The sequence below is a fragment of the Bos grunniens genome, chromosome 16 (assembly GCF_055505025.1).
Source record: "Bos grunniens cultivar Pamir isolate PY7600 chromosome 16, Bosgru_T2T1.0, whole genome shotgun sequence".
In the NCBI taxonomy this organism is placed as follows: Eukaryota; Metazoa; Chordata; class Mammalia; order Artiodactyla; family Bovidae; genus Bos; species Bos grunniens.
The window spans coordinates 24,916,676-24,929,218 of record NC_141180.1 but is presented as its reverse complement, the minus strand read 5'-3'; the positions used below and the strand labels follow the sequence as shown (position 1 = coordinate 24,929,218).

The 12,543-nt window shown below is 37.4% G+C and overlaps 1 protein-coding gene across 10 annotated transcripts in view; it reads left to right on the top strand.

The window, feature by feature from the left end:
• RABGAP1L (RAB GTPase activating protein 1 like) overlaps positions 1–12,543 on the top strand; it is a 744,918-nt gene that overhangs the window by 641,911 nt on the left and 90,464 nt on the right. For 2 of the 10 annotated variants that reach the window (XM_086343682.1, XM_086343687.1), the window contains exons 1-2: positions 5,898–6,142; positions 7,329–8,064. The exons of 5 other annotated variants lie outside the window; for them this stretch is intronic. In XM_086343682.1, the coding sequence (XP_086199808.1) occupies positions 7,954–8,064 (111 nt within the window). In that variant the 5' untranslated portion in view covers positions 5,898–6,142; positions 7,329–7,953. Of the gene's footprint in view, positions 1–4,695; positions 4,859–5,897; positions 6,143–7,328; positions 8,065–12,543 lie in introns of those variants that run through there. 3 more of the 10 variants (XM_086343683.1, XM_086343688.1, XM_086343684.1) reach the window with 3 other exon arrangements.

The window sequence follows — 12,543 nt, the reverse complement described above, 5'->3', positions numbered from 1 at the left end:
ATGAAATTCTTCCAGTTTTAACTGAAGAATTTTAGCCAAGTCTACGGCTTCATGCTTCAGTGTATGACCTACTACAGGGATCTGAGGGCTCATTTGGAAGGGAGTTATCCAGGTTGGGTCACCAGCCCTACAGGAAGAACTTGAGACAAATGAACACTTGAATGAAAAGGAGCTTACAGTTCATTGTTCCCTAAACCTACCTTCTGACCTTGTGAAAAAAAGGAATCTGAAACATACTCCGTGTGGAATGGTTTGATTTAGTGGTCAGTAAAACTTTTAAAAAGTTACTCAAATGCTTTAGAAATTAAGGTGAAGGTATTTGTAATTACAATTCAGTTGTATATTCTGCTCAAAATGAGACAAGATGCAGCATTACTTATATTCCTGGATTGTGTTTGAAACCATCTTCACTGAGGGTGATATTAATAGCAAATAGCAGTGAATGCTTTCAGTTCAGGTCAGTCACTCAGTCGTGCCCAACTCTTTGCAACCCCATGGACTGCAGCACACCAGGCTTCCCTGTCCCATCACCAACTCCTGGAACTTACTCAAACTCATGTCCATCGAGTTGGTGATGCCATCCAACCATCTCATCCTCCATCGTCCCCTTCTCCTCCTGCCTTCAGTCTTTCCCAGCATCATGGTCTCTTCCAATGAGTCAGTTCTTCGCATCAGGTGGCCAAAGTATTGGAGTTTCAGCTTCAGCATCAGTCCTTCCAATGAATATTCAGGACTGATTTCCTTTAGGGTTGACTGGTTATATCTCCTTGCAGTCCAAGGGACTCTCAAGAGTCTTCTCCAACACCACAGTTCAAAAGCATCAATTCTTCAGCACTCAGCTTTCTTTATAGTCCAACTACTTTCATGCATTGGAGAAGGAAATAGCAACCCACTCCAATGTTCTTGCCTGGAGAATCCCAGGGACAGGGGAGCCTGGTGGGGTGCCGTCTATGGGGTCGCACAGAGTCGGACACGACTGAAGTGACTTAGCAGCAGCACATCCATACATTACTGGGAAAACCATAGCTTTGACTATGTGGACCTTTGTTGGCAAAGAAATGTCTCTGTTTTTTAATATGCTGTCTAGGTTGGTCATAGCTTTTCTTCCAAGGAGCAAGTGTCTTTTAATTTCATGGCTGCAATCACCATCTGCAGTGATTTTGGAGCCCCAAAGAATAAAAGTCTGCCACTGTTTCTGCTGTTTTCCTCATCTATTTGCCATAAAGTGATGGGACTGGATGCCATGATCTTGGTTTTCTGAATGCTGAGTTTTAAGCCAATTTTTTCACTCTCCTCTTGCATCAAGAGGCTCTTTAATTCTTCTTCGCTTTCTGCTATAAGTGTGGTGTCACCTGCATATCTGAGGTTATTGGTTATTTCTCCTGGCAATCTTGATTCCAGCCCAGCATTTTTCATGATGTACTCTACATATAGTTAAATAAGCAGAGTGACAATATACAGCCTTGACGTACTTCTTTCCAGATTTGGAACCAATCTGTTGTTCCATGTCCCATTCTAACTGTTGCTTCTTGACCTGTGTACAGATTTCTCAGGAGGCAGGTCAGGTGGTCTGGTATTCCTGTCTCTTTAAGAATTTTCCATAGTTTGTTGTGATCCACACAGTCAAAGGCTTTGGCGTAGTCAATAAAGCAGATGTTTTTCTGGAACTCTTTTACTTTTTTGATGATCCAGAGGATGTTGGCAATTTGATCTCTGGTTCCTCAGCCTTTTCTCAATCCAGCTTGAACATCTGGAAGTTCATGGTTCACATACTGTTGAAGCCTGGCTTGGAGAATTTTGAGCATTACTTTACTAGTGTGCTACTTTGCTAGCATTGCTTTGCTAGTGTGCTGCTTTGCTAGCCTTATTTTTCTAGTGTGCTACTTTGCTACAATTACCACACAATTGCACTCATGTAATTGCACTAGCAAAGTAGTGGTCAAAATCTCCAAGCCAGGCTTCAACAGTGAATGCTTAGGAGCACTTGAAATTATTATTTTTGGTTAGGTAAAATTTAAGTGAATATGTTAAGAAACAAAATTCAAGTGAGTAAATTTTAAAGATCTCACTGGCTTTATTCAACAATTCACGCATGGGAAGCAGCCAGTCTAGGAGATAGAATGGCGCTCTGAGGAGTTGTACTTTTATAGGCACGACGGAGCAGAACCCAGAAAGTTACACTAGACAAAAAAGTGGAGTGGTTACTGCAAGATCACTTTCCCTTAGGGGAAAGTCACCTGGTCTGCCAGGCAGATCACCTAACTTGTGCTGATCAGGTGCTTCCTGGTTTAAGATTTCATTTCTGGGAGAGTAGAAACTGTAGCAGTCTTTGGTGACATGGGGTTTTAGCATAAGGTACTCCATGTTGGACCTGTTTTGTTTTTAATAGTTAGCTGTGGGTTTTCAAGTTACAAATATGGTAGAAAGCTGACTTGTTAAAACTTGTAGCTACTCTTTCATAGTCTGGAATGTACCTCACCATCATTCTTTGCAGTGAGATGCAAATGAAGAAGTAAGACACCCAGTATAACAGTTAAGCAAGTATTTGTGTCCCACTGGTTTTTGTTTTCTTAGTTTAACTCTAGGGATTTTTTTTTTTAAAATAATCTCTGTTTTCTGAGGTTTTGAATTTGCCTAGCAATTACTGGCAAAGATAAGAAAGATAATGAGCTCAATGGTTGGAATTTGACACAAGAATAATGGTTTTCTTTATTTACATTTGCATGATTTTGAAAAGAACCACGATTTCTTTTATTTATCTTCTACTTCTTGTTCTTTTCCCTTTGTAAAACTCAGTATGTTACTGGACTATTCTGAAATCCAAAATCTTCTAAAAAGTTTTCTTCTATTGATACTTCTATGGTTTCTCTCTCATTTTATCTCTTCTTCCTCCACTAAGAGCACTTAGGTTTTAGTAATGTGCACTCCTACATGTAAAGAGAAACCTTGGAATATTGCTTTTCTGTGATTAAGAAAGGGTAGAATTTTGTCTTTCTTAGAGTTCTTTACCTCTGTGTCAATACCATGAACATTTGCGACAGTCCGTTAAAACTGAGTTGTGTATACTCCATGAATATTTATATTGAATTGAACCTATTATATTATTAATTGAATCTATAAAGATGTTTATAGATTCTATAAACATAGAATCTATATTCAGTTTAGTTCAGTTCAGTCGCTCAGTCGTGTCCGACTCTTTGCGACCCCATGAATTGCAGCACGCCAGGCCTCCCTGTCCATCACCAACTCCCGGAGTTCACCCAAACCCACGTCCATCGAGTTGGTAATGCCATCCAGCCATCTCATCCTCTGTCGTTCCCTTCTCCTCCTGCTCCCAATCCCTCCCAGCATTGGAGTCTTTTCCAATGAGTCAACTCTTCACATGAGGTGACCAAAGTACTGGAGTTTCAGCTTTAGCATCATTCCTTCCAAAGAAATCCCAGGGCTGATCTCCTTCAGAATGGACTGGTTGGATCTCCTTGCAGTCCAAGGGACTCTCAAGAGTCTTCTCCAACACCACAGTTCAAAAGCATCAATTTTTCAGTGCTCAGCCTTCTTCACAGTCCAACTCTCACATCCATACATGACCACAGAAAAAACCATAGCCTTGACTAGACGATATTACTGAAATCTATATTACTGAATGATTAGACGAACCCCTGGGGAAGAAAAAAACGGTCTCTACCAGGCTTTGTCAGTACGTGGTGGAGGCACAGGAGACCTTTCTGTCCTCCAGGCCATATTTTTGTCCTGGTGGTTTTGTCTTCTATCTTATCCTGATTTTATGGCTGTTGTGATGAGAATGTTCAACAGGTAGAACCTGAGGCATGGGAGAAAGGGTCTTTAAAGCCACTCTTGTGAGGTGAGATAATTTTTTAATGATGTGTGTTCATTTTTTAAATGTATTTATTTGCTGCTTTGATGGTGGATAACAAAATACTGCTCCCATAATTAAACTACTTTACTTTGCTGCATTTGGGGAGAACACAGAAATAAAAAATGTTCACATCTTATTCAGGCTTCTCTTGATTTTTGTTTTGGCTTTTACTAAATTTGTCTCTTGAGAATAGATGTTCTCTGAAGGCCAGGAATGGTTTATTAGACTCACACTCATTTAGTATGACCCAGTTATATTTTTGTTAAATAGGAATAATCCCAGAAAAATGGCCATTGGAACAAAATCAGCTAACAGAGTAAAATCTGTAAAAAAATTTTAAAACAGCATTCAAAAATCATTGGAGATATTTATTAATACTTTTTTTTTTATCTTAATGAGATCTAGAAGCCTTTTGAAAATTATTTTATAGCCAGTTTGGCTTCTGAATAGAAAGACTATAAAGAGTAACTAATAAAAAGTGAAGCAACTGTCACCAAATCTTTTAAAAGCAAAAGAGTTGATATTAGAAAATCCAATTTAGGGTACAAAGTAGACAGCATTTGTTGGGACACATTATAACAACCGTGGGGGGTACTTTCCTAACATTTGGGATTAATGTTACCCTTTGTGTTTCATTCTGATAGAGATTAAAAAGGTATTCTCACCTTCAAATCCTCCAATAAGCCTATTTACTGGAGCAGAAAAGGACACACTGCTTTTGACTCTGAGCACACTGAGCATACAGGAAAACCTCTCATCTATTCCATCCCTCTCAATTTACATGACCACAAGGAAATTGAAACCTTGGGAGGTTAAGTGACTTGCCCTGGGACAGACAGCTAGCTCGTTCCTGCTGGAACTGGAGCTCCTATATTGGTTACCACGAATGCTTTATTTTCTGCTGCTCACTTAATACACAATCCTCTCCTGGTAAATTTTAGCAGCAACTGGTGCTGTCGGCAGTACACTCCTTGATCGCAGGTAATCCCTCCAACCCCATACCTTTCTTTCAGTGGAGCTGAGTGGTGTGAAGTCAGTGACTGCAGAAGCTCAGGTGGGAACCATCCGGGGAGATCCGTGGGTCTCAACTCACTGGGGAAAGGCAGATGAGTCAGAAAGATGTCTTGCAAGGCAGTGAAGTACTGTATGTAAACATGACTGTGTACAGTGACTCCTGAAGTCTGAAAGGGGGGTAATAGCTGTTTATTTCTGAGACTGGAGGAAAGAATCTTTAGGAAAAGAGGAAAAGGTAGTATAAAGACAGTTTTTTAAAAAATAGATCAGTGGTTTGCTAAAAATTTTTTTTAATTGAAGGATAATTGCTTTACAGAATTTTGGTTTCTGGCAAACATCAACATGAATCAGCCATAGAAGTATGCTTTTTTGGTGGGGACCACAGATATACATTTAACCGTATGAAAAAAGGACATTTAAATTTTTGTTTCCCAGACTGTAAAATCTGGAGGAACATTTAAGGGTGACAGAAAATGAAGGATACATACAAAACTGTACAGAACCCTTGCTCTAGAAAGCGTATGCAGCGTGGCTATTGGAGAAGACCTCTTGGATTGAGGCACAAACTGTTACGGATAATTCTAAGGCACTCTGGCTAATTAGAACAGTATTTTGAAGATAATAAATCAGGAGCTTTGTAAAAATACCTAATTGTTTACCTAATAACCCACGTGGAGCTCTAAAAGGACTTAATTGTTTGAAGTGGTTAGCTTTTTCGTCATTTTAAAACCGTCTTTACAGCCTTTGATTATGTTTCTAAAAGTGTTTTGCACTCTTATAGCCCCAATGCCTTAACGGTTTTATGACTTTATAACACAGTACCTAAAACGATTTAATACTGTTTTCCCTGGTCCTTTCTTTTTTTTTTCCTTGGTTATGAGTGTTCTTAACCAAGAAGATTACCTATTGTTAAACCGAATGTGTTCTCCCAGGCTGCACAGGCAACTGCTCAAATGCAGTCATAATTCTTGTTTGCCCCTGGGCGGTTGCCAGCAGGGAATAAGGCATTATGGGAAGTGGTTTCTTTACCTTCCACAACAGGTGTCTTTGTCAGCGCACCTGATTCAGATACCATTGTGGAAGCACTGAGTCACTGGAGCCAAGGAAAATATGAAAGCCAGAGGAATTGCTTTCACAGCTAGAAAGTGGTCCTGCGAGATAAATCGGAAGCTTTCTGGTGCTAGTGAATGCACGAAGGGAGTCACAGTATCTTTTCAAGTACTTCTGAAAAGATAAAAAGGAATTAAAAAGGTATGAACTGCCTGACGCTTTAGAATACCTCATCTCCTGATGATCATTTAATCTTTACCTGGTTAGTCAGTGTTGAGTGTGGGAAGAATTTTTAAGAAAAATAATGCTTTAAAAGGCACAACTGCCTTGTAGGGGAAAAAAAAATGAAGTGAAAATGCTTTACCAGCTCCAGCATGGGTCAAACACAGTTTGAAGCTGTTTTAATCTTGAGGATTTATTTAAAGCATTGCATTTTCTGTTTAAATAAGCCTCTTAGTCTTGCTTCTGTTTCCTGGCAGTAAGGTGTTTTAGCCCTTCTGTGTGTGTGAGAGTGTGTGTGTGCGTGTGTGTGTTTTGTGTACGTGTGTTTTGTGTGACTGTGTTTGTAATCCGGAATGCTATGGTAGCTGCAAAACTCTTCTAATCACATTTAAATAGAACAGGGTACTATTTAAGTAATCATATTCATCTAGGTGGAAATACTTTTGAAAGACAAGGAAAAATAGGCACTAGAAATTTCATTCCAAGTCTTGTTTTCTGAAAAACAAGCAAACTAAATAACATAATACTGCTATGGGTAATTAGGACTGAACATTGTATTTGATTAAAGATAAACATTCCCAGTTGATTTCTGATTCTAACAAATATTTCTCATAGTATTGCACTGTCATACTCTAGAAAAAGCAGAGAAGATAATAGCTTAATTAGAAATACTGGCAAAACAACTTCGGGAGGAGCTTTATCTGCCCTCCTCCCTTTTTATTTGCTTAATACTTTCCCCATGGAATTAGCCTACATTATATTTCCTGGTGATTTAGGCAACCTTGTAATGATAATTTGGACAGTTTTCACATTTTTCATCAGGGCACATTGAGGTTCATTTACTGTCTTCAGCTTTACTTAAAAAGACGCTTCTCATAGCTAAGGCACCAATAGTTCATTACTATCTGCTGATTTGGGTAATTAAAAGAAATCTCTAAGCTTAAAAGTAGACAAAGAGAACTTTTATCATGGGAGAATAATAATCAGTTTAGAAATGACAACCTTGTGTTGTTTTCAGAATAACAGTGGAAAACTAAATTCTCTCAAAATCAAGAATTCTGTTTAAAATATTTGTTGCTTTTTTAGTGGGAGAAGAGGAAATGGTTATTAACTGATATTGCAGTCTGTTTCATTTTTATATTTTGGTACTTTTTGTTTTTAACAGAAATACTCAGAGGGGAAAAGGAACCTTTTTTTGTTTTTCACACTTCTTGAGATAATTTTTAATTACACCAAGAATTCGATAAACTCTGAAAAATTAAATGTTGCCATCTATTTATTTTCTGTGAACGTGAAAAAAATAAGCAGTAAGAAAATCTACATCTTCTCCAAGAAGACAAATCTTGATATAAGTAATACTGAAGTAAGAAGATAAACTTAAAAAAAATTCTAATTATCAAGAACATAACATCAATTTTTGTGGTTTTGGGTTTCCTTTTTTTCATTTTTGCTCTAGGATATTTCCAGTTAGGAGACTTTTTTGAAGTTTAAAGAAGATTTCCAAAAACTAAATTTTCCAGCTGCTCTGTTAAGAATGCAGAAGGTGTTTATAGTATATACTTCCTCCGTAGATAAGAGACCTCGCTCAGTTTTCTACTGGGGGTGAATTGCTAGACAAGCCTATGATAGCAGCTGCTTTTTTTTTTCCCCTCCTCTGGATTTTTGACACTCCACCCCCTCAAACTCAGGTGGGTGTGTGCACTGGCACCAAGCTGCAATAGGATTTTCCCCTGGATAGTCTGGTCTGGAGCTGGGACAGCAGCTGCTGCTGTGGAAAGACAGCTGGCAAGATGATGGAAGAAATCTCCATTATGGTAGCCTATGACGCCCATGTTTTCAGCCAGCTGCACGACGAAGACTTCCTCACTAGTCTGGTGGCCATCAGCAAGCCCAGGTCTATGGTAGGTGGGGCCTTGCACATTCCTCTGGGGCTGTTATTTCTTTTCTAATATGATAGTTGTACTCGTGTAGCAGTTGAGGCATAACTTCCTGGGAATTAAAATAGAAGTATTGCTGTTGGCATTGTTACAGCTGCACCAAGGTCTACAGGTTTTCATGGTTTTATTTATAAAACTAAACACTGTTATACCTTAGTAGTACTTTTCAAGTATCCCAGGAGTAAAACTTAGGTTAATGGTTTCTTATGTAGTGAGGTTGAAAGAAGTTTTATAGTGCCAAACATAATATTCTCTCATGTGTTTGCCTTGTATGTACATATATGGTTATTAGGTGAGGGATACCTACATTTACACATATATAATTGAGTATTTCTGAAGTGGAGCATTTTTACCAGTGGGCCATAATAGAGACATTAAGAATTGAGCTATCTAAAAATCAAATAACTTTTGGAGTCTTTACATTATTACTAGGAACTATTATAAGTATAATTTTAGTTAGGATTTAAATTTGTAATTTTTTTTTTTAAACCATTCTCCAAGAGTCTTAGTTTGCATGTCCTGGTGTAATAGAAAAACAAAGTCCTTGCAAATGTTTGTTGTTTCTTCTCTGTAGATGTCATCCTTAGTCATTGATCCATATCTTTTAAACATACTTTCCTGACTGTTGTCATAGTGACCTCTTCTATTCAGTAGTACTCATCATAAGCAACAGAATGAGCAAGTATAATAACGATTATCTTACTAGTTGTTTTTGTTTGTCACTAAGTTGTGTCTGACTCTTGTGACCCCATGGACTATAGCCCGCCAGGCTCCTCTGTCCATAGGATTTCCCATGCAGAAATACTGGAGTGGATTGCCATTTCCTCCTCCAGGGGTCTCCCTACGCAGGGATCGAACCCATGTCTCCTGTGTCTCCTGGTTTGCAGGTGGATTCTTTTACCGTTGAACCACCATCTTTCTAGTATGAAACTATAATTCTCTAAGACATAGGAACCTTAATGCAATGTGGCAATTTCTTCAAAGAATATATTGTAATAAAAAAAAAAAAGGTGGAAGGGGAATTCATAGGTTAATTTTCAAAGACTTAAGGGTAGTATCAGCTTGATGCAGTATACGGACCTTGTTTCGGTGTACTGATGACACCATAATAAAATCTGTAAGGTAATCAGGGAAAATTTGACCACTAATTAGATAGTTAGTAATATTGGGAAATACTCAATTTTGTGTGTGAAGTAATATTTTGATTGTGTTTAAAGTGATTTAGAGGGCTGTATGGAGATAGTTAATGATGATAAACAAGATAAGGTAAGGATAGTTAATGTCTGCAAAGATTCAGAGTGGTCCAATAGAGAGGTTGGTGATGTGGGTAAAACTAAATGAATAGGTGTTGATAATTGAAACAGGAAAGTAGTACATAGGAATTCATTATACTTTCTCCTCTCGTAAATGTTTTATAGCTACAGTTTAAAAGAATCAGCTAGACCAAAAAAGCAAAACAAATACAAAACCATAATATACTTTTTAAAGTGTTCATTAGTAAAGAAATATCCAGCCTATTACATTCTTTTCCTGTTTAATATGCATAATTTCTATTTTTATAATTAAATATATTATATGGAGATTATTGCCAATCCTTAGTTAACCATAAATATGTATATGTACCAAGTCAGGATAGGTTAATTCACAGTTGTAAATAATCTTTAAGCTTCATTTTAGCCATTAATTTAAAAATAATCCATCATGAACACTTATCCAAAAAATTCAGAATTCTGTTTTGCTTTTTTCTAATGGTCCTATCAAGGTCCTTTTAAGGGATCTGACCTGAGTCTTCAAAAATGTGTAGGAATTTTCCAGGCTAAAGGGGAGAAGAACAAAAACAAAGATGTAAAGTAACCCAGTGTAGACAGAAGATTCAGAAGAGGTAGGTAGTGACCAGGTCATGGGCAGCCACATGTGCTCAATAAATTCAAGACATCTGGGGTGTGTGCTTATACACGTACAGAGAGGAAGAGAGAAAATGAATGAATGAGTGAATATTGATGTGCTTACCAGGAAACACTCTTCCATATTCTGCATATTGATATATATTAGGCCTTGATGCAATTCCAGCTCCCCCAAAGGGGATTTAGCCCATGGAAAATCTCAGAGGCATGATAAAGACACAAAATATAGCTCTATACACTGAACGTTTAAATAGTATAAATGTCAGGATGTTAATTACAGAACGTTCTAGAGATTCTTAGTTCTCTTTATTGGGTTTGAAATTTGAAAGAGTTTATTTACTGGTATCATCTTTTGGAGGTGATAGTTTGGTTTTAGTTTGTCTGGGAAAGTTATACTAAAATTGTGGGAAGATAAAATATTTATCATTTGCTTTTGATTCCATATTGAGTTTTCTTCTTTGTCCGAGATGAACCCTTTAAAAAATTGTATGAAAGAGATAAATACTCAGATTTTCCGCAGTATAAAATAAATTGCTTCTCAATGTGATTTATCACAGCACTGTAAAGCAAATTATAGTCTTGCTAACATATAAAATCCCCTGAGTTTAAGTTGACTATTATAAGGGTATTTAGAAACTTTCCTAGTACAGGATTAATTAATATATTTCTGTAATTGGACTTTGTTTCATAATGAGAGTTATCTTGATTTCTTAAATGGTAGTAATGCCGTTAGGTACAGTGGTTTTCATGTGGACACTGAATCTTTTCTTGTTCATAAGTAACTCTGTGGCTTTTGTGACATCTTTGATGGAGACACATAGTGAAAAATACATCTCACGACATTGTACACACAAGACTGAAAGAAAATTTGACTAAACCATACTTACTGTTGCTACATGTGATGTATTCAGTTTTTTTTTTCTACTCTGTTATATATATGGCTGCATCCTGTTGATTTTTTAAAAATGAATGATAATGAAGAAAATGACAGATCCCTTTATATAGGCCCTTTTGATAAAACAGATAAGAAAAAAGGATAAGGAAGTCAAGCATAATCTCGCTTATCATCCAAATCATTCATACATACACAACATAAGGTTATGCAGATCAATACTGTATTTGCTAAGATAAGCTAAACAAAAGCCTAGAACTTGTAAATTACAGCATAAATAAGTTGGTATGTAAGGTGAAAATTCAGTCTAATCAAAATGACTCAGAAGCATTGAGAAAGCTGCCTCATTGGACACAGTATTCTTGCCTTTCCTTAAATCCAACAGCTTACTTTTCCTCTTGTTGTTCATTGGCTGAAATTAACTCTTTCATTTTGAGACAAAATTGTACCCATTTCCTCATCTTCCTCTTACTGCAAGGTGCTCACACAAGGAATAATAACAACCGAAGGAGAGAGACTCTTAAGTTTTCCTCAGTCAGGGCCTTCTGTCTCCTAGTGGAATCACCGGAGTTCCTCTCTCCACGTCCACCATTTCTAATTATCTTTATACCTGACTAGTGTAAATAAAGGAAAAAGATCACATCTGTTACATTTGTTATGCATTCCAGAAGGAAGCTTTAAATATGTATTTAAATTCAGAATGTATGATTTAATGTTTAAACATGAGTAAAAATTACCAATGCATACTCTGTCAAGCTTGAATATTTCAGGTTAAATGTTAACTTATGTTCTGGTGAATTATTTCAACTTTTTAATCTATAACAAAGGGAACGTTGCTTTAGCCAGTATGTAATATTGTAAACATTTTGGGATTACTGCAATATGCTGGGTATGAATAGAATATCCTTTACCCAAAGATCTCATAATAAAGTAAAAGAGACAAGCAAAATCAATATTTATGGGGATGATATTTACTGTTATAGGGTAGAATGAAGTGGAGAATAGTTATTCAGTGGAGGCAGAATTCCAAAGGGGATGGAAGCAATTAACTGAAGCTTTAAGGCCGATAAGGTGTTTGCCAGCGAGTGGAAAGTAGTAGGGTCTTTCTGAGCAGGGTGAAAACAGCTTGTGCAAAGGCCAAGGGATTAACTGTTTCAGAGGCTTTAAGGTTATAAGGTTCCCAGTTCAAGTTTTACATCTGCTGCTTACTGGCAAATTACTTAGTTTCTCTAAGCATCTGAATGAGGGATATAGTAGCATTACATTACTTGGTTATTTCAAGGATTAAATGAAAGCACTTGGCAGTGAAAGCTCTAATCGTCTCCCCTTGTAACTGCCTGAAGAAAGCCTGAAGGCTGAGTATGGTGAGTAGATGAGGCGTCACAGGGATGTGCAAGAAAGCGTTGTTGTTGTTTAGTTGATAAGTTGTGTCCGACTCTTTGTGACCCCGTGGACTATAGCCTGCCAGGTTCCTCTGTCCATGAGTTTTCCCAGGCAAGAATATTGGAATGGGTTACCATTTCCTTCTCCAGGGGATCTTCCTGACTCTTGGATTGAACCCATATCTCCTGCATTGGCAGGGAATTCTTTACCACTGAGCCACTAGGAAGGCCCATGGAAGAAGGCAAGGGGTAGACAAATGTACTA